The sequence below is a fragment of the Neodiprion pinetum genome, chromosome 5 (assembly GCF_021155775.2).
Source record: "Neodiprion pinetum isolate iyNeoPine1 chromosome 5, iyNeoPine1.2, whole genome shotgun sequence".
In the NCBI taxonomy this organism is placed as follows: domain Eukaryota; kingdom Metazoa; phylum Arthropoda; class Insecta; order Hymenoptera; family Diprionidae; genus Neodiprion; species Neodiprion pinetum.
The window spans coordinates 15,607,172-15,627,522 of record NC_060236.1 but is presented as its reverse complement, the minus strand read 5'-3'; the positions used below and the strand labels follow the sequence as shown (position 1 = coordinate 15,627,522).

At 38.9% G+C, this 20,351-nt stretch overlaps 1 protein-coding gene across 2 annotated transcripts in view; it reads right to left on the bottom strand.

Annotated features, from left to right (window-relative positions):
• Nucleotides 1-12,605, bottom strand: part of Dtwd2 (DTW domain containing 2) — a 69,745-nt gene extending 57,140 nt beyond the window's left edge. The window contains exons 1-2 of one of the 2 annotated variants that reach the window (XM_046626262.2): nucleotides 12,419-12,605; nucleotides 12,069-12,230 (exon numbers count right to left, since the gene is read on the bottom strand). In XM_046626262.2, coding sequence (XP_046482218.1) covers nucleotides 12,069-12,230; nucleotides 12,419-12,504 — 248 coding nt within the window. In that variant the 5' untranslated portion in view covers nucleotides 12,505-12,605. Of the gene's footprint in view, nucleotides 1-12,068; nucleotides 12,231-12,409 lie in introns of both variants that reach the window. The other variant, XM_046626263.2, reaches the window with a different exon arrangement.
• Nucleotides 12,606-20,351: the final 7,746 nt, after the last annotated feature.

Sequence of the window (20,351 nt, the reverse complement as noted above, 5' to 3'; positions counted from 1 at the left end):
CCTCCAAGTCCAGTACCACTTTATCACCGAACTACGTCTTTACTCGACGAACGCCGCTGACTCGGTATTCAAAGTATAATTCGAGGTCCGACAGCTTTTCCAAGGGCAGAAGTGACTCGAGGCGAGCGCCTTCGTTCAACTTTGAAAAGTCCATCTTGGTCACTGCCGAGTTGTATGTACTCAAATTTTGTTGTGAGTTGATTGTGGTCAGATCTGATTTTCAGCAGATGTTTTACTTCTCCAATGATCTTGACGAGCAGTTCTAGTCGTTTCTTTAATTCATGTTGTTGTTCCAGAGCATGTTTCATTTGCTAGAAGTACGGCTTCAGACTGATGCTGAAGTTTTCGGTTCTACATTTTATAATACCACTTTCCACTTGCATTTGAAATTTGGTGGGGGGTAAAGAATGTCACATGATTAATATCATGAAAGTGAATGAAACAATTCTCAGAACCATTAATTTTCGAATGTCACGTGGATAATAACGTGGGAAAAGAATGTGTGTTGGTTGATGTTACACATCAGTATTCCCAGCGTGGAAAAAGAATTCGAGGTGAAAGAATGTCACGTCGAAGATAACGTATCGATATCCGAGTATATAAAAAACAATTCTCGAAACCATTAATTTTGGAATGTCGCGTGGTTGATAACGTGGAAAAGGAATGTGAGGTGGTTGATGTTACACATCAGCAGTCCTACCGTGGGAAAAGAATTCGAAGTGATTAATGTTACACCAGGTCGGTAGAAAAGTTCACGCCCTCTACCGTTGGCAGGCGAGCACTACAGACTTTGACTTTAGGTCGCTAAGATTGTCGGGAAAGCAGCACGATTTCGGCATTCGACCGATAATAACTGTCAGTAAAGCAGTGCGATTTTTTGAGCGTCGACCGGTACAACTGTCGGTAAGGTTGCACGTTTTTTTACCTCAAGTCGGTACGGCAAACTGTGACGTTATCGCGGAAAAAGGGTTAGAGTCTGGGGAGGATGTCAGTAAGTGTCGGTAACAGAAATCTGCGTGTAGAACTCTCCTTGTTATACTACTAGCCCCGGCTTCATGCGGCCTTCAGACGAGTAGTGCGCAAGAAACGAGTTTGGCCTGGCGTATCAAACACTGTTTTTCTTTACGCTTGTATGGAATTCCGGTTTGTGTAGCGTTTGGGGGCAACGAAAGCCGGGCAGGTAATAATTCGTAATCAGCGACACAAAGAACATGAATTCTTCAATTTTCATCAAACTGCGAATGTTTTAATATTTTTCGTGCATATTTACTACGTGAAATCTTTATTTTGCAAATGTGACTTCAGAAATGTGGTCAGCGACCCCAAATCCCTTCGGATACCAATTTTCATGCAAATCCGTGTGTCTGTTGCGAAGATAACACCATTTTTATTTTATTTTTGTGATTTTGGCTTTTTAAATTATTCAAAAACTACTAAACCAATCACAGCCAAAATCTAATCAGGTCTAAGTCTGAAAGAGGTGCGTCGATTAAGATGAAGTTCATCAAAATCTAAGTACCCGTTCTCGAGATATCGTCGGACAAAAAATTGATCACGCACGTACATACATACATACATACTGTAACGCTAAATTGTTACCCTCACTATCAGATGCAGACTTATCGTTGACACTTTAGCGCTATTCTCCACTTATTAAGAACATTAAACTATAACAAAATCAATTATGTTGGGCGCCAGACACGTTAGCGTCGATTTTCAAACAATAATACGAATCAACAAAAATAACACGACACAGTGAGAAAAATAATTAGAGAACCCGTTGTATGGCTGGCTAGGCTCAGGTACCCACACGAACTGGTAGAGTGGCGGTATTCAAGGCAGCTAACAATAATTACAGAATTAAGGAAAATAATGAAATAAAGAATAACTCAAGTCAGGAAAAAATGAACAGGTCAATCAGTCATATATTGTCGAGTAGGTTACAGGGTTAGGACAGGCAAATGAAATGGTATCGATAGCGGTAGTTAATAAAATAGGCAATAATTGTTCACAAAATTTTCGGTAGAATAGAATTAAACGGTAGCTTTGAAACGAGAGATGGTAGTTAACAGAGAAAAATGAGCGTAGGTCGTGAGAAGCGATATAATGCAAGAATTTACTTAAAACTACACGTCACTGAGCAACGTGATCTTACCCAAGTTGCAAATGACGCTACGAAAATTATTATTCTGTTGATTAAAAACAAGAGTGAGAACTTTATTGCAATCGGTAGAAAACAAAGTAAAGATAGCTCGGTAGATAATAACGGGAGAATACGACGAATTTACCAAAGATTCCAACCAGTACGAAAGATTGACATTCATTAACAATTTATAAAATCGGTAGCGTAAACGATCAACTAGATATACTGTCAAGTACGATAGATAATTTTCGGTAGAGTTATTCATAAACGATAGAATCGATAATTTACAATAATTACGGATCTGAAAAATTAAACAATGAATTCTTAAACATAACTCTCGAGAGAATACAAAATTACCAGAGAATAAAAAATTATGAGAGAGTGAGAAATTCGGAGAGTTCACAAAATAAAGAAATACACTAAATACACCGCAGTACAAAAGAATCAAGAATATACGAAAATTAATAATCACTGAAATCATGCAGTCATATGGCGGCTTACCGCAACTTTAAGCCATGGACCATGATTCACACAAAATACGCAGAACTTAAATTATACAGAGAAAAGAATAACAAGAAAAAATAATATAGAATGGCCAATAGCAATGGAAAAAGGTGCAGTAGTATTTAGAGACTGATTCTATGCTCGGTTATACTCCAAGGAACTCGATATACGATACAATAGGCAGGAAATAAATAAAAATATAATAAGCAATAACAGAAATAAAATATATGGCACAGTATTACTACAAAAAATTAGGAAACGAAAGATAAAGCCAATAGGGCTCAAAATACGATAGAAAGTACAGAAGCAGACTAATGGAAATTCATAAATAATCAGGAAATTCGTAAATACAAAAGAATCGATTATTCGGCAGTTACGAGGTCGCTCAAACACGAAATTTATTAATTACTGAAATCATGCAGTCACACGGCGGCTTACCGCAACTCTAAGCCGTGGACCATGATTCACACAAAATCGGCATCACACGATGCAACCAAGAATCGATAGATACAATATTAACGACCGAAATCATGGAGATATCATGGAACCTCGTCTCCCATGATCTAGTATGTTAAATTACAATGGCTAAGTTTGATAGAAGTAGTAGAGCTACGCCGGTTCTGGACCACTCAATGGTGGCGCTCCCCCCTAGCTCCCCCCTCGGCCCGAGGGAGGCCGGTTCTGGACCACAAAATGGTGGTGCTCCCCCTGGTTCCCCCCTAAATCCGCGGCGCTACCCCCCCCACCCTTCCCGCCCGTCGATCATTCTCGCGGTTTGTTGCAAGATGGCTATTTTCATAGGATAGGACATAGGCAATGGGGGTGGTCCCATAAAAATTCTCCGCACAAAATGCGTGTCGAGACTTGTCCAATGGAAAATTGTAGTGGGGGTGGGTGGTATATAAAGCGTACGCCTATCGTGATCGTCACTCTGTTCTCATCGTATTCTCATTGTGAATTGTTCTCGCTTGTAAAATAACCTCGAAACGCGATGGATCTAGCAAAAGTTAACCACGTCAGCCGCCTGGAGATCTGCCAACCAAGAAGATGTCGGAACTCGAAATTGGGGGAGTGTATGATGTCATCGGGTTACGACTGGTCAAAACAAAATTCGGGGTACGTGTTATAGCGACGATCGATGGAGAATACAACGTCTTCTCACCACCGAGAATCGTAAGAGTTCTACAACAAGATTCCAGTCAGCTGACTGAAATGTGCAACATGGCCGGGGAAAATCGTCTGCAAATTAAATGCCTTGGTGGGGAATTCAACAAGTTTGAATTTTCATGCAGTTATGTGCCATAAATGAACTATGGGATCCCCCTCTACTTCCACAAAATTCATCCGCGAGGGGATAAAACCGGGTGTGCTTGAGATGGAATAGTCAGTCTTCCAAATACCATCCGTCAGTATAATCGAGCGCAACATTCCCACTCCTCAACATGGTGATGATCCTAGACGTGCAATGTTTTATTGGTCATAACATGAAGTTTGTACCCAAGGAAGTTGCAGTCATCAATGTAAACGGGTCGGGTCTGGATAACATCATTTTCAAGCCACCCTATGATTTGGCAAGCTTACCACTTGAATGTAGAGCTACCAATGTATGGTTGACACACAATCACCACGGAATATCATGGAATGCGGGCAACAAATCTCACGAGGATGTGACGAAGATTGTAAGAAAAATGCTTGGAAATGCGTGTTACGTATACGTCAAAAGGGCGGAGAAGAAAGCATGGCTGACGGAGATCGTCGATGGTACAACGAGGGTTATTAATATGGAAGATTTGCATATCATACCCCCTGCACTGGAAAAATTGAGGTATATGGAAGCGGCACCGTGGCATGACTTGAACCATGGATACTCTCCAGCGAATAACTTCCAGCAAGCAGCAGCAGAAGGCTCAATTTGGTATGATGACAACTCTGAATACATCTCGGCATACAACTGCGCCTTTGAAAATGTGCAGCGACTAAGGAGTTGGTATTCGAAGGAGTGTACCAGCTCCCTCGAGAAATCCTTCCGTCTGTACAAAGAATTGGACGGTTTAAGGGCAATGATGTCCGAGGATACAGCTTTTTTACCAAAAGAATTCATCTACACGTTCGCATCAAACTCCATCAATGATGCGTGGGATAAACTACCAGAGAATATGAAAATGGACTACATCATCGCAAGTTTCCGCAGATGTAGCACACATTACACACCAGGACCCGACGGCTATATAGTTGATGGACCGAATCCTCTAATTAAAGACTGTCTAGGTTGCAATCGTGTATATAGATCATATGGACAATATTTGCCAAAATAGCAATAGAATTTATTACAATATATACAATTATATTCGGGTTTATATGTAGAATATTCAATAGAATTAATCTCAATTATATCATAGCTTATACATGAAATTAAAAAAATTTACTATTCGATAAAATTATAATCTAGAACTAGGATACATTACAAATATATATCTTTATCACTTTCACCCATTCTTGTCAAACAAAATGTAGATGTTATGAATTTTTACTTGTGAAAAACATAAAATCAATAATTGTGAATTTAGCGTGGTTTATTCCTCAAAATAATCCATAATATCATTATCGTTATCCTGTTCGCTAACATTATCATCATCATCATCATCATCATCGGTATCTTCGACATCTATAATTATTACGATAGTTTCATTCGCCTATTTTTCAATAATTATTTCTATACATTTATCCCCGTAATCTATATAATGTTGGCTGTTTGGCCTCACTCGAGCAGCTCGCGCGTCCTCAACGAGTTCCCGAAGCTCCTCCAACGAGAACTCGCGTGTTGCTTCGGAAAAGCCTATAATTATCTCTTCCTCAGCCTCTTCATCCTCACACCAATCAACGGTTGCCCACTCATCACCATCATCATCATCACTTGAATCATACTCGTGATGGGAATGAGATGCCATTTTTTCAAAATTGATTCGTGATGAAAAATCTGTAAAAAGAGCGAACCGAAATAGAAAAGTTGATGCTGCTGCACTCACCATTTATATACATGATAAATCTCCAACCCAGAAAAGTTTCCACATATTCAAAATGAGTGATACGACGAAAGTATGGAAGATACTACAATTTTATTTTAATGTGGTGCTACACACCAATCTTCGTCCGAATAATAGCCATCATCGTCAGCTCTATCGATGTCTCCCAGCATTTGATGGATTTGATCAATCTCGTCAAGAAGCAATCTGAATCTGACGTGTACATCTTCGCTACAGTCAAAATCATTAGCAAACTCCACCCGCTCCTCATCAACATCGTCGTCATTCCATACTCCCTCCACCTCCGCCTCCGCCTCCCCCTCATCCTCCTCCTCATCCTCCACATCAGTCGGTGATGGTGATGATTCTAAACGATGATGCTCGCCAACCAAATTTTGCTCAAACTCGCGATCATCATCACCAGCACTGTTGTCAATACATGGCTCGGTGTCGATAATCCAACGTATCGGCATCACTATCGATCAATTCATCAGCATCCTCCTCCTCATCGTAAGCCACCTCTCTGCACACCCGCTTATAAGTCGGCGATCGTGGTGGTGAATTGGGTGGGGAGTCTGACGGTCTTCTTTTCCATCCGTTAATTTTTTTTTTTAATACGTTTCTAAAATTTTTCCAGAATTTTTATGGATATGATGATAGGGAATACAGAAAAGTTGAAACAAATCGAAAAACTTTGTTAACATACTAATCGAATGCGATAATCATTACGGAATTCAAATCAACATTCACAGTATCATAAGAGTACTCACAAAAAATATAAACTCGTTGAAGTCTTAAGATTTTTCAAATGAACACCGTTTTTTTTTTTTCTTTCTCACAAAACACTTTATAAAAAACGCTTGTTTTCACACGAAGGATTTTCAAAATTACTAGAGAAGTTTCAAACCGCTGTTCGAATTTATACTAAAGGAGTCGCACCCGCCCTCCACCGAGCAAAAACCAGCCAGCCAATCATCCGTAGCGCATACACCACGTGACATACAGACAAAAATGTGACGCGGGGGCAGTATAAGCTAGGAGAAAATTTTCACAAGAGCTCACTACCTGCTTTTCGTTGACCGATTTTTTTCTCGTTGCATATCCCACGCTAATATGATTGGGGGTGTGCAGGCTCGGACTTGTTCGCTATAAAGAGTCATAAAACCCAAAAACTGTATGTACACAAACCATCCGGTCAAGAGTAGGCAAGACAAGATTCTTCTCACGCCAAACACTGCTCGCTACCTGTTTTTCGCTTATCGATTTTTCCCATCACATGTCCCCATGCTGTTTAGGGTTGGGGTGTGCAGGCTCAGACCTGTATACCATAAAAATTTTTGATTCTTTGATGGCGGGGGTAGTACAAAGCTTGGACCCCCCACCACCACACCCAAATTCTTGCGATCTATCGACCTATATATAAGCTCAACGCATCCGATGCAGACTCATCAGTGTTACACGATACGTACAAGTCAAAAGTTATACAAAGTTCTGCTTATATCAACGTCAAAGTCATGGCCGTCGAAGCGTATATGGGACTTGCAGAGCAGATGGAGGGGACGTACAATTTGCTTAGAGAGCAACCACCCGGAGAAGAGAATGACGCTGTCATCAATCATTGGACTGATATTGGAATTGCGAATATCCAAGTTCTACGTAATATTTCTATGCAACGAGGAACGACTGTTGGTGCGAAAATACGGATCCAACATACGATCACACTCCTACAATCTTGGATGACGAAGATCAAGCATTTGCAGGAATGCGTAGTGGTGACGGGTGGAAATATCGGTACTCCTGCGGGTATACAGTGGGACGACGTGGATAGTGCATTTGCCAGCCGAATCCGAACAGGGGTTGTCACAAATCTACGTCATAAAAATTTGGACGTCTTTCTGGACGATGTGCAGCGCGTCGTCACCGAGAAGTTGGAGCTGGTACTGCGCGAGGAGGGAAATGTGAAGGTCAACCTCATATTATCGTGCAAATTCGAAAATGCCAGGCACGAAGAGATCTCCACCGAAGTTAAAAGCTTCAACACCTCCAACGTGGCGATTCTTCTCCCATCCAGCGATATAGAGGGCTGGTTTACACGTTCACAGGATGATCTGCTATCAAAGGTGGAAGATTTCGAGTAACGCGATTCCGGCTGGAGTATGATTGAGATCCTCAACATCGCTGTAAATATCAACCGTTACCAGCCTCTCGTCGCGGGGGCTTCAACATTCATCGAGTTGCCCCAGGACTTTCGACATAAGAAGGCTGTGATCAACGTGAGGAACAAGGATGAAAGATGTCTTCTCTGGTCCGGCACAGCAGCCCTCCACCCGGTCAACACCCACACCGATAGGACTCACAACTATCGTCGCTATATTTTCGAGTTGGACTGTACAGGTATCAAATTCCCTGCTACTCTACATGATGTAAGTGCGAACAATTGTCTGATCATGAACACAAAACGTTTTTATGTGACAATTGTTTGTCTCACTTTACCGTGAAACATGCCTACGACAATCATCGACAAGATTGTATTATGCTAAATAAAGTACGCATGGAATTTCCCGAGTGTAAAGATTTAGCATTTTCCAATTTTCAAAACATAGGCACCGTCCCGTTTGTCGTTTACGACGATCTCGAATGTATATTAGAGTCTGCAAGGGTTGATCAATTCCAAAATCACGTTTCAAGCCGTAAAACATGTGAATTTCAAAAGCATATCCCGCACAGTGTAGCATACTATGTACATTGCGCGTACGATGAGACTTTATCGGAGTTCCACAGTAAACGCGGTGCCGATTGCATAGATTGGTTTATGCAACAGCTTAAAGATTCATCGATCCAAGTAGACTCACGCATCAGAAACGTAATTCCGGTGGAGTCTCTTACCCAAGTGCAACGCGATCGTCACATGCGCGTAAAGAATTGTTATATCTGCGAAAAGCCCATTACCCCTGAGGAGAAAGAGTGTCACGATCACTGTCACTTCACGGGTAAATATCGTGGTCCTGCTCATAATCGGTGTAATTTGAATTTCAGGGAGACGCATACAATTCCAATAGTTTTCCACAATTTGTCCGGTTACGATTCGCACTTTTTAATAAAATCCCTCGCGTCAACTTTTCCCGGTGAAATTACACTACTACCCATAAATGAGGAAAAATATATATCCTTCACGAAACGCGTTGATGAGACAATGATGCACTTGAGATTCATCGATTTGTTTCGATTTATGGCTAGCAGCATCGATAAATTTTCCAAATATTTAAATGATGCCGACAAGCACATAACACGTAAATTTTATAATAATCCGACTCAGTTCAGTTTGATGACTCGCAAAGGCGTTTTTCCCTATGAATAAGTCGATTGTTGGAGGAAACTCGATGAAACGCGATTACCTGCAAAGAGGCATTTCTACTCACACCTCTGCGATGCAAATATTTCAGACACCGATTACGAGCACGCTAAAAATGTTTGGGGGAATTTCATTTAGAGTCATTGGAGGGCTATTCAGATTTATATTTAAAGTCCGATGTTCTTCTGCTTACCGATATTTTTGAAAATTTCCGCGCTAGCTGCTTCAAAACATACGATTTAGATCCGTTGCACTACTACACTGCACCGGGACTTGCTTTCGACGCGATGCTCAAGCATACTAATGTAAATTTGCAACTTTTAGATAACCCTGAAATGGTCTTATTTATTGAAAGAGCTATTCGAGGCGGCGTAGCACAATGTTCTAATCGACACGCTCGGGCCAATAATAAATTCATGGGAAAAGATTTTGATCCTAGTAACGTGAAATCGTATCTCACGTATTTTGACGTGAATAATCTGTACGGTGCAGCTATGAGCGTGCATTTACCAATCGGTTCGTTCGAGTGGGAGTATCAGCACATCGATATAACAAACCATCCGGACGATTCGCCGATCGGTTAATTTCTGGAGGTAGATTTGGACTACCCTGTAGAACTCCACGAGGATCACAAAGACTTACCTCTTTGTCCCGAACATTTTACTCCTCCAGGTAGTAAAAATGCCAAACTCTCGACCACCCTTCACCCCAAAACAAAGTATATATTGCACTATAGAAATTTGAAACAGTGTTTGAATTTAGGATTGAAAGTAACGAAAGTGCACAGAGTTTTAAAGTTCGCACAATCTCCATGGCTCGAGCCTTACATCACGCTCAACACAGACATGCGTAAGCGGTCTAGGAATGAATTTGAGAATAACTTTTACAAGCTCATGAATAACGCGGTGTTCGGCAAGACTATGGAGAATGTGCGAAATCATAAAGATGTTAAATTGGTCACAAAATGGGAGGGAAGAGGTGGTGCGAGAACGCTTATTGCCCGAGCAAACTTTTACAGCTGCACCGTATTTGGCACTGATATGGTTATCATTGAAATGAATCGTGTCAAAGTTCACTTCGCTAAACCTATTAACGTCGGCGCATCAATTCTAGATCTGTCAAAAATCTTTCTCTACAATTTCCACTATAATCACATTAAAACCAACTTTTCGAATAAACAAGCTAAATTGATGTATACCGACACAGACAGCATTATTTATCAATTTAATGTGCCTAATATCTACGATATCATCAAACGTGATGTAGATACAATGTTTGATACCTCTGACTATCCACCCGACAATGTGTATGGTATTCCCCTTAAAAACAAAAAACAACATCGAAAATTTTGACCTCTGACCTTGAATGACTTTTTTAGCACACATGGTATCGATGGGGACTTTTTTCTTTTTTTTTTAAATGGTAAACCCAAGGTCTCTACCAAAATTCAGCTCTGTCGGAATTATTGTGTTTCGATCACTATTTTTATGTCTAAATTGACCGGACTATAGCGGGCGAGAGAAAAAATTGTTTTTGGCTGCGCGCTGCTCTACGCGAACAATGCGTCGACTACAAGTAATACTCGCGAGGGATTATTCCGTCGTCGTAATATCTGTAATCCGGGACATTTAAATATTTTGGGTCGATGGGTCAATCAATATCAACTGTTTTTAAAGATAACCGACTGAATAAAAGCAGGAAGGGGTTTCTTTTGTTAATAACAATTTCTCTCTTTCTCTCTCTCTCTCTTGTTCTCTCTCAAGTTTTTAACTAAATTTGAACTGGAATTTACTGTAACTGGCCTGTTGTGGCCCCACGTTGGGCGCCAATTTGTAAAGCTAAATTCTGTTACCCTCAGATGAGGACTAACCGTTGACACTTTGGCGCGATTCTCCACTTGTTCTGAACATTAAACTATAACAAAATCAATTACGTTGGGCGCCAGACGCGATAGCGTCGATTTTCAAACAATACTATAAATCAAGAAAAATAACACGAAACCGTACGAAAAATAATTAGAAAACCCGTTGTATGGCTGGCTAGGCTCAAGTACTCACACGAACTGGTAGAGTGGCGGTATCCAAGGCAGCTAACAATAATTACAGAATTAAGGAAAATAACGAAACAAAGAATGTACATACATACATACATACATACATACATACACACACACACACACAGACGTCCATTTGAAAATGATTGGAGGTGATTCTCCGGACCTCAAAACGTGGAGATCTAGTGAGAACTAAACTTTTTATTTTCGGGGTGATTACAATAACTTCCTATTTTCTCTGAAATCAGAGAAACAGAAAGTTAAAAAGAATGTACGATAAAAGTGTTCATACCATTCATGAATTTACATAAACTCAAATCTTTGCAGTACTGAAAACAAAAATATTATTTCAGAATAATTTTTGCATCATACAAAACGTTTTCTTTTAAATTTCAGATTGGCAGCCATCAGAATAAACCTCTTTTAAGGGGAGTGGGTAAAGCTAGGACGATCTAATATCATACCTAACCTAGTTTTAGGGTTTTTTTTTTTTAAGAAAATTAAAACACTCAGAGCAATTAGAGTTTGAAGGCTTTATTATTTGTATTTTTAAGAACATTTTAGAATCTTTTCATTAAAATTAATAACAGAATGGCGGCACGGCATGTATAAGTATCGAACGACCATGTGTTCAATCCAGTGGTACAGATTTATTGATCAATTTTTAAAGCTCTCAAACTCAAATTGCTTGAAGTGTTTTCATTTTCTTTAGAAAAAACTTCTTAAAAATAAGCATAATTTTAGATCTAACATGTACATCCCCCTTAATACGTTTCGTTCTCATTTCATTTACTTGAGATTATTTCTGACGAATGAAAATTAGGTGGCTCAATTTATAACGTGGCTGCCTCGGAACTGCAGATTGTGGCATCAAAAATAGGCAGCGAATCACTATAAAATTTGCTGTGGCCAACGGCAGTTACCAGCTTCTACCATTCTGGAAATTAGGTTCTCAAACTATGATGCTGCAAGAATCAGCCTAAGCGTATTTACCTGAATGTTAAACATTTTCCTGGTTCTAAAGCGTACGTCAACATAGGTGCGGTTCTGAGGCAACGTTTAACTTCCGCAGGATGCTGAAGTATTATCACTCTTGAGTTTGGAGATAGCCGTGTGTTTGGTAATCCCAGACACCAGCAAACTGGGATAGGTCTCCTGGATTAAAGATATATTTCATAATTTGGTGTCTTTTTGTATCAGTCAATTATTTCAAATGAATAGATAAACTAAAAACAAGCTAGGGTTCTTATGAAATGCATATGGTCTGTACAAATCCAGTTGAAGTAGATTAGATTAGAATAGGTTAGATCCGGCAGGTTTGATGATAACTTTACATTATCTACCTGCATTGTATACACTTGTCACGCATTCTCGGAGGATCGGCATCGATCTTTGGGAGTTCTTCCCATACCATGTCGTCATTTGCCATGAAAAATTGAAGTACGTATTACAAAATATTTACACAGTCACACTTTGGCAGAATTGACATGGAGCAATTCAGCACGGTACTTAAGGCATATACTACCGCAGGTAGCTGCCTTGGAGCATATACAGGCCGTGTTCGTAAATTGACTGCCAGTAATAAAAATTCCCTAGGACAGAGACAGAGCTGTCCATGAACTCGGCAGCGCAAAAGAGATAAAAGATTGCTGACAGTACTGTCAGTCAATTTTCAAACACGACCACAGTACCCACGCCCCTACAAATTGCTTATGCCATGTCGTCAACCTCGCGAAACTGTGGCCGTAGTAATGAGAGAGCGAGATATATTTCCCCGGTTTACCCTGGATACTCCATCTTTTTTACTCGGCATTTGATTGGCTGAGAATAAACGTATCGGCCATCCAGGTTGTAGAGCGACAAGGACAGACTGCACATGGTATTGTTCTATCTTACTTTTACGCCACACTTTCTGGAGAGAGGAATACTCGTCTTACTATGTTCCTCTCTTTCGCACTCGGGGACACTTTTTCCGCCGCCAGGCTTCCTGCATGGTATATGCTCTAAGAGCTGAAAAGGTCATGGTTTGGGAACAAAAATCACCTGATTTTTTTATAATGCCTTTGTTTTTATGACAAGTGTCTTTGAAATTTGCGTGTTTAACACTTATGAATTTACATATACTTATATTCATCGCAGTGAATACCCAAATAAAGGATTGACGACGATGAGACGTACAATATTTCCTACAAAAACAAAGTTCATGAGAAGATATTTCAGGCACTCGGTATTCCTAATTGTTATATTTTTATTACTAAGGGCTTCGCCCCTGCGCGCTTCGCGCGCCAACCCCACCACGGCGCTTCGCGCCTCACTATTTCCTCATACAGTGTCCGTTAGACAGGTGAATTTATTTGTGCTGATTTAATGACAGGTCTGCAACTGTTGATCGGTTGTTTCCGATCAACCCGACATTGCTATTGGCTCCCTATGCAGGTCTGCTCAAATTGTTTTCGTAATCGAATCCACTCACATGTACAAAACCCCCGATGCCATGCATCCCCAGTAGCATTTGGCAACTTATTTTGCTATAGTTATTATTTTGCCCATAGTAGAAGAAATTCATAGCTTTGCTACAAGTAGAATCTCTATGGCTTCAGACAAATTAAAAACTCGTTATGATATTCGAGCCAGGGACATAAAATTTAATCCCAGAGATTTTTTCTGGCTCTTTCAACCTCGAAGACAGAAAGGACGGTGTCCGAAACCACAAAGAAACTGGGAAGGCCCTGACTTAGTGGTTAACCGGATCAAGGATTTACAGGATCCAAAAAAACCTATTTCTTCTCTGATATAACTCTCCTCGAGTTCTGTTTCATTACTTCTGCTGACATGTTTGCCAGTATGATATATTTGAAACGATACTCAGGCCGTGTTCGAAAATTGACTGACAGTACTGTCAGCAATCTTTTATCTCTTTTGCGCTGCAGAGTTCATGGACAGCTCTGGGTATGTTCCGATATACACTGCGAGCACTGTTCAGTGCTCTTACTGGGGAGAAATTCGTTCCGTTATAGACGGACAGTATACAGTCGCAGTATCCTAGGGAAATATATGACGTCATAAATCGTCGCCATTTTTCTACTGTGAAAACTGGTGCTTTCGAGGTAAGGTGCTCTCAGTGCATTGATCACGTGATCAACAGCGTTCAGAAATTTAACAGCTTCCACTATTGATAATTATTACTATTGAATATTGTCATTTAAAAATATCGGCCGTTAAAAACAAAAATGGAAAATTTGAATAAATTGTGTTTATTGCAATGTGAAACAAATATTATGTATCAAATGAAAGTAACGCCAAAAAATGTCGATCACAGTATACTGTACTGCGTTCCGTTTTAAGCAGTAACCAGTATAGCTAACTATACAGGAACGGCTTCGCAGTATACTAAATTGACGACACACCTTACAGTGCTCGTAGTGTATATCGGAACATGCCCTTTGTCTCTGTCCTAGGGAATTTTTAGTACTGGCAGTCAATTTACGAACACGACCTCAGTCTCACCTCTGCGTGTCGACCTTGAGTGTCATATACACCAGAGATGAGTAGGGAGATCTCCAACGCTCGGCTTTTCGTGATACCAGCTAGGTTGGAGCGTCGACGTGACACCTAGGCGGCCACGCACCGAAGGTGGCCCATTTCCGACCTGACACCTAGGCGGCCATGCACCGAAGGTGGCCCACAATCGTGCATATATAGATATACTCGGTCGCTCGAGCAAGCGGTTGCCAATCGCATCCTTGTCCCCGCTCGCACAGATATTTCCAGGAATGCAAGAATTGGGATTTTTTTGTTTCAATTATGAATGTCAGCGAATAAAAGTATCTCCAGATTTGATAAATTTTGGATTCAATTAGCGGACGCTGAACCAAAATAATTAACCATTCCCAGCCCCAATACTTTTTTTTTTTTTTTTTTAATAAATATTATTTTTTTATTGATGTGAAAATATGTGACGCCTGGTGTTCTCGAATATTTGTACACGCAGTCTATGGAAAAATATACGAAGCCAGCTCGATAACATTTATGCAAAATGTGCAATGGGCAAGTGGTTGGGGGAAATTTTTTTTTCTCGAACTGAATCTTCCAGAGAACCATCAGCGAATTCCAAGCAAGCTCCATAAACATACCGAGCAAACGCGCGATCACGGACGTAGCTGTGGTGTGGCTTAGTGGATACCACATGAGGATGAATTTTCAGTCACAGGTTTTTGCGCGAAGTTTTCCTGTATTTAAGTTAATTACTGCTGCCTTTTCTATAATACTGCATTCAAGTCTTAAACAAAACACTAAAAAATAAGTTGACCACTTGATGTAAAACAAAATGTTAGATTGAGTTTAAAATTTAAGCCGGAGTTACATAAACTAAGATAATTACAAGTGCAACATTGTAAATATTGTACATTTATTGTTCATCTAAATAAATATGGTTTCCTCCTCAAAAAAAAAAAAAAAAACATGAGGATGGAGTGATGCGAGAGACGGGTTCGATCGCAGTTCACTCGTTTTTTTTTTGTATTTTCGGAGAGAAAAAACAAATCAAAGAAAGAAAATTTCGAGAGCTGGTCGATTTTTTCCTTCTTTCCTTTTGCTTTTTTTTTTACTGAACCCACCTTTTTTGTAGTGGGGGTAACCCGGAAGAGAACAAATAATTGAAACAATAAAATTCCGAGAGCGAATCGATTTGTTCCCCGTTTTTGGCGCCTCTTTTTTGACAGGGAAAAGTTTTGACAGTAATGGAAAATAGAGATTACTAAACGCAAATGTATTGTTTTTTAATAACACCGGCCCACAAAAAAAAAAAGTGGCCTGTACTTTTGACCGGACCTACCTATCTTTATGTATTTTGACGCGCTGAATCCGAATCTGAAGTCAGTTTTGCCCGTACACCCTCAAAATTTTGAGTAAATTGCAAAAAAACATAAAAATCGCCAAAAATTAGCATTTTTGGTAAGAAAAAAATTTATGGAACAATAGACCAAGTATGATTTTTATGCATTTTGGTCCGCTAAACCCAAATCTGAAGTTTATTCAACCATAAGCCTTTTAAAATTCAATTGGGCCGGTGTTATTAAAAAACAATACATTTGTTTTTAGTAATCTCTATTTTCCATTACTGTCAAAACTTTTCCTTATTAAAAAAAAACGCCCATTTTATATCAGTCTTGACGAGCATTTCTTAAGAAGTTTGAGAGATGCGAGATCGGAACGACAAAATTATTTCAGTAGCAACAGTGTATGGACCCCTCTCCTTTTCTGATATTGGCAGCCAGTTAAGAGGCTTCACAGTGTTCAATTTAGTGCCAGCAGCTCTCGAGGTAGCAAGATGGTAAGTGAATTACATAATTATTTTACATGTATGGAAAAACCGGCAGGTTTGACGATCGTCTATATACTTTATAGATTAAGAAGAGAAAAAAAGGGAAGGACCTGTAGTCGTATTTTATACTTTATTTAATTTTCCTTGAATTGTCAGACGTTTTTATTTTTCGTTGTATAGGAAGAAGATGTGTGGGGAATTCCATTCTAGTGCCCAAGAATATAGTACACATTTTCGATCATTTTTTCTTTTTGGAAAAGATTTTCCTCAATTTCCAAATTTCCTTAATTTTTTGGTATTCAAATCGATTCTTAACAATTTTGCGCACAGGTGGGATTTCTTTAATTATTTTTTCCCTAATCCTGAGGATATTTCCTATCTGAGACCACTGTCAATAGGCGAGATTCCGGATATCATAAAATTACCTTTTTTTCTGATTAAAAAGAAAATCACATAAGGCCACTAAGAACTCGAAATGAAAATCTGAAAAAATTAGAGATGTTTTTTATATTCTAAGCCATTAACGTAAATAATCCGTTTAACGACCATCCTAATAGATATACATTGTATATAGGGCATTCCGCGTCAAATTTGCAACCCATGTACCTCACCTTCTTCGATTTTGATAATTCTTTAGTATGATGTTAAAACCACGGTTTCAATCGACTTGAAACAGTGTCGGAATTTTCACAGATTTCTTTAGCCACCACTGTAATAGAAAAAAATTGTAAAACCAATTCCGAAAAAGCTTCTTTTAAAATTCTGAAGAAACTCACACCAATTTTATAATTAAGAATATTATTTGTAAGCACGACACGATAACGGGATCTGAACATCTACTACTTTTCTAGCAAGTTTTTAGTTTTCTTGGATCTTTGGATAACTTAAAAAAAAAGAATGGAATGGTATTAACTGTATTCAGGCCTTCTGGCATTCCTCTAAATTTCAGAAAAATTGAAATCCATTAATAATAGAGAAATTTATGACCGAACAAATAAATAGAAACTCCAATTCCGGCATGAGAAAAAAAAACTTGCTAGAAAAGTAGTAGATGTTGAGATCACGTTATCGTGTCGTGCTTACAAATAATATTCTTAATTATAAAATTAGTGTGAATTTCTTCAAAATTTTAAAAGAAGCTTGTTCGGAATTGGTTTTACAATTTTTTTCTATTTCAGTGGGGGCTAAAGAAATCTGTGAAAATTCCGACACTGTTTCAAGTCGATTGAAACCGTGGTTTTAACATCATACTAAAGAATTATCAAAATCGAAGAGAGTGAGGTACATGGGTTGAAAATTTAACGCGCAATGCCCTATATACAATGTATATCTATTAGGATGGTCGTTAAACGGATTATTTACGTTAATGGCTTGGAATATAAAAAAACATCTCTAATTTTTTCAGATTTTCATTTCGAGTTCTTAGTGGCCTTATGTGATTTTCTTTTTAATTAGAAAAAAAGGTAATTTTATGATATATTCGGAATCTCGCCTATTGACAGTGGTCTCAGATAGGAAATATCCTCAGGATTAGGGAAAAAATAATTAAAGAAATCCCACCTGTGCGCAAAATTGTTAAGAATCGATTTGAATACCAAAAAATTAAGGAAATTTGGAAATTGAGGAAAATCTTTTCCAAAAAGAAAAAATGATCGAAAATGTGTACTATATTCTTGGGCACTAGAATGGAATTCCCCACACATCTTCTTCCTATACAACGAAAAATAAAAACGTCTGACAATTCAAGGAAAATTAAATAAAGTATAAAATACGACTACAGGTCCTTCCCTTTTTTTCTCTTCTTAATCTATAAAGTATATAGACGATCGTCAAACCTGCCGGTTTTTCCATACATGTAAAATAATTATGTAATTCACTTACCATCTTGCTACCTCGAGAGCTGCTGGCACTAAACTGAACACTGTGAAGCCTCTTAACTGGCTGCCAATATCAGAAAAGGAGAGGGGTCCATACACTGTTGCTACTGAAATAATTTTGTCGTTCCGATCTCGCATCTCTCAAACTTCTTAAGAAATGCTCGTCAAGACTGATATAAAATGGGCGTTTTTTTTTAATAAGGAAAAGTTTTGACAGTAATGGAAAATAGAGATTACTAAAAACAAATGTATTGTTTTTTAATAACACCGGCCCAATTGAATTTTAAAAGGCTTATGGTTGAATAAACTTCAGATTTGGGTTTAGCGGACCAAAATGCATAAAAATCATACTTGGTCTATTGTTCCATAAATTTTTTTCTTACCAAAAATGCTAATTTTTGGCGATTTTTATGTTTTTTTGCAATTTACTCAAAATTTTGAGGGTGTACGGGCAAAACTGACTTCAGATTCGGATTCAGCGCGTCAAAATACATAAAGATAGGTAGGTCCGGTCAAAAGTACAGGCCACTTTTTTTTTTTGTGGGCCGGTGTTATTAAAAAACAATACATTTGCGTTTAGTAATCTCTATTTTCCATTACTGTCAAAACTTTTCCCTGTCAAAAAAGAGGCGCCAAAAACGGGGAACAAATCGATTCGCTCTCGGAATTTCATTGTTTCAATTATTTGTTCTCTTCCGGGTTACCCCCACTACAAAAAAGGTGGGTTCAGTAAAAAAAAAAGCAAAAGGAAAGAAGGAAAAAATCGACCAGCTCTCGAAATTTTCTTTCTTTGATTTGTTTTTTCTCTCCGAAAATACAAAAAAAAAACGAGTGAACTGCGATCGAACCCGTCTCTCGCATCACTCCATCCTCATGTTTTTTTTTTTTTTTTTGAGGAGGAAACCATATTTATTTAGATGAACAATAAATGTACAATATTTACAATGTTGCACTTGTAATTATCTTAGTTTATGTAACTCCGGCTTAAATTTTAAACTCAATCTAACATTTTGTTTTACATCAAGTGGTCAACTTATTTTTTAGTGTTTTGTTTAAGACTTGAATGCAGTATTATAGAAAAGGCAGCAGTAATTAACTTAAATACAGGAAAACTTCGCGCAAAAACCTGTGACTGAAAATTCATCCTCATGTGGTATCCACTAAGCCACACCACAGCTACGTCCGTGATCGCGCGTTTGCTCGGTATGTTTATGGAGCTTGCTTGGAATTCGCTGATGGTTCTCTGGAAGATTCAGTTCGAGAAAAAAAAATTTCCCCCAACCACTTGCCCATTGCACATTTTGCATAAATGTTATCGAGCTGGCTTCGTATATTTTTCCATAGACTGCGTGTACAAATATTCGAGAACACCAGGCGTCACATATTTTCACATCAATAAAAAAATAATATTTATTAAAAAAAAAAAAAAAAAAGTATTGGGGCTGGGAATGGTTAATTATTTTGGTTCAGCGTCCGCTAATTGAATCCAAAATTTATCAAATCTGGAGATACTTTTATTCGCTGACATTCATAATTGAAACAAAAAAATCCCAATTCTTGCATTCCTGGAAATATCTGTGCGAGCGGGGACAAGGATGCGATTGGCAACCGCCTGCTCGAGCGACCGAGTATATCTATATATGCACGATTGTGGGCCACCTTCGGTGCATGGCCGCCTAGGTGTCAGGTCGGAAATGGGCCACCTTCGGTGCGTGGCCGCCTAGGTGTCACGTCGACGCTCCAACCTAGCTGGTATCACGAAAAGCCGAGCGTTGGAGATCTCCCTACTCATATCTGATACGCCAGCGCGCGAAAAAAACAATTCGCGTTGGGAATCATCTTGATAATTCTCGTTTGCATGTTTATTTTTTGCGTGTCAGAAACAGATACCTATAAAAATGTTTGTCAAAGACTGTCATAAACAGCCGATGACAGCTGTCAAAGGAAGTTTTGTTTGCTAGATGCTTTTTGTTTTGTTTTCGGCATCTCACCCCACCGCCAACTTCATATGTATACTATTGTTATTATAATCTTTTTTATACTAATGTTATTATAATCTTTTTTACCAGTTCATTT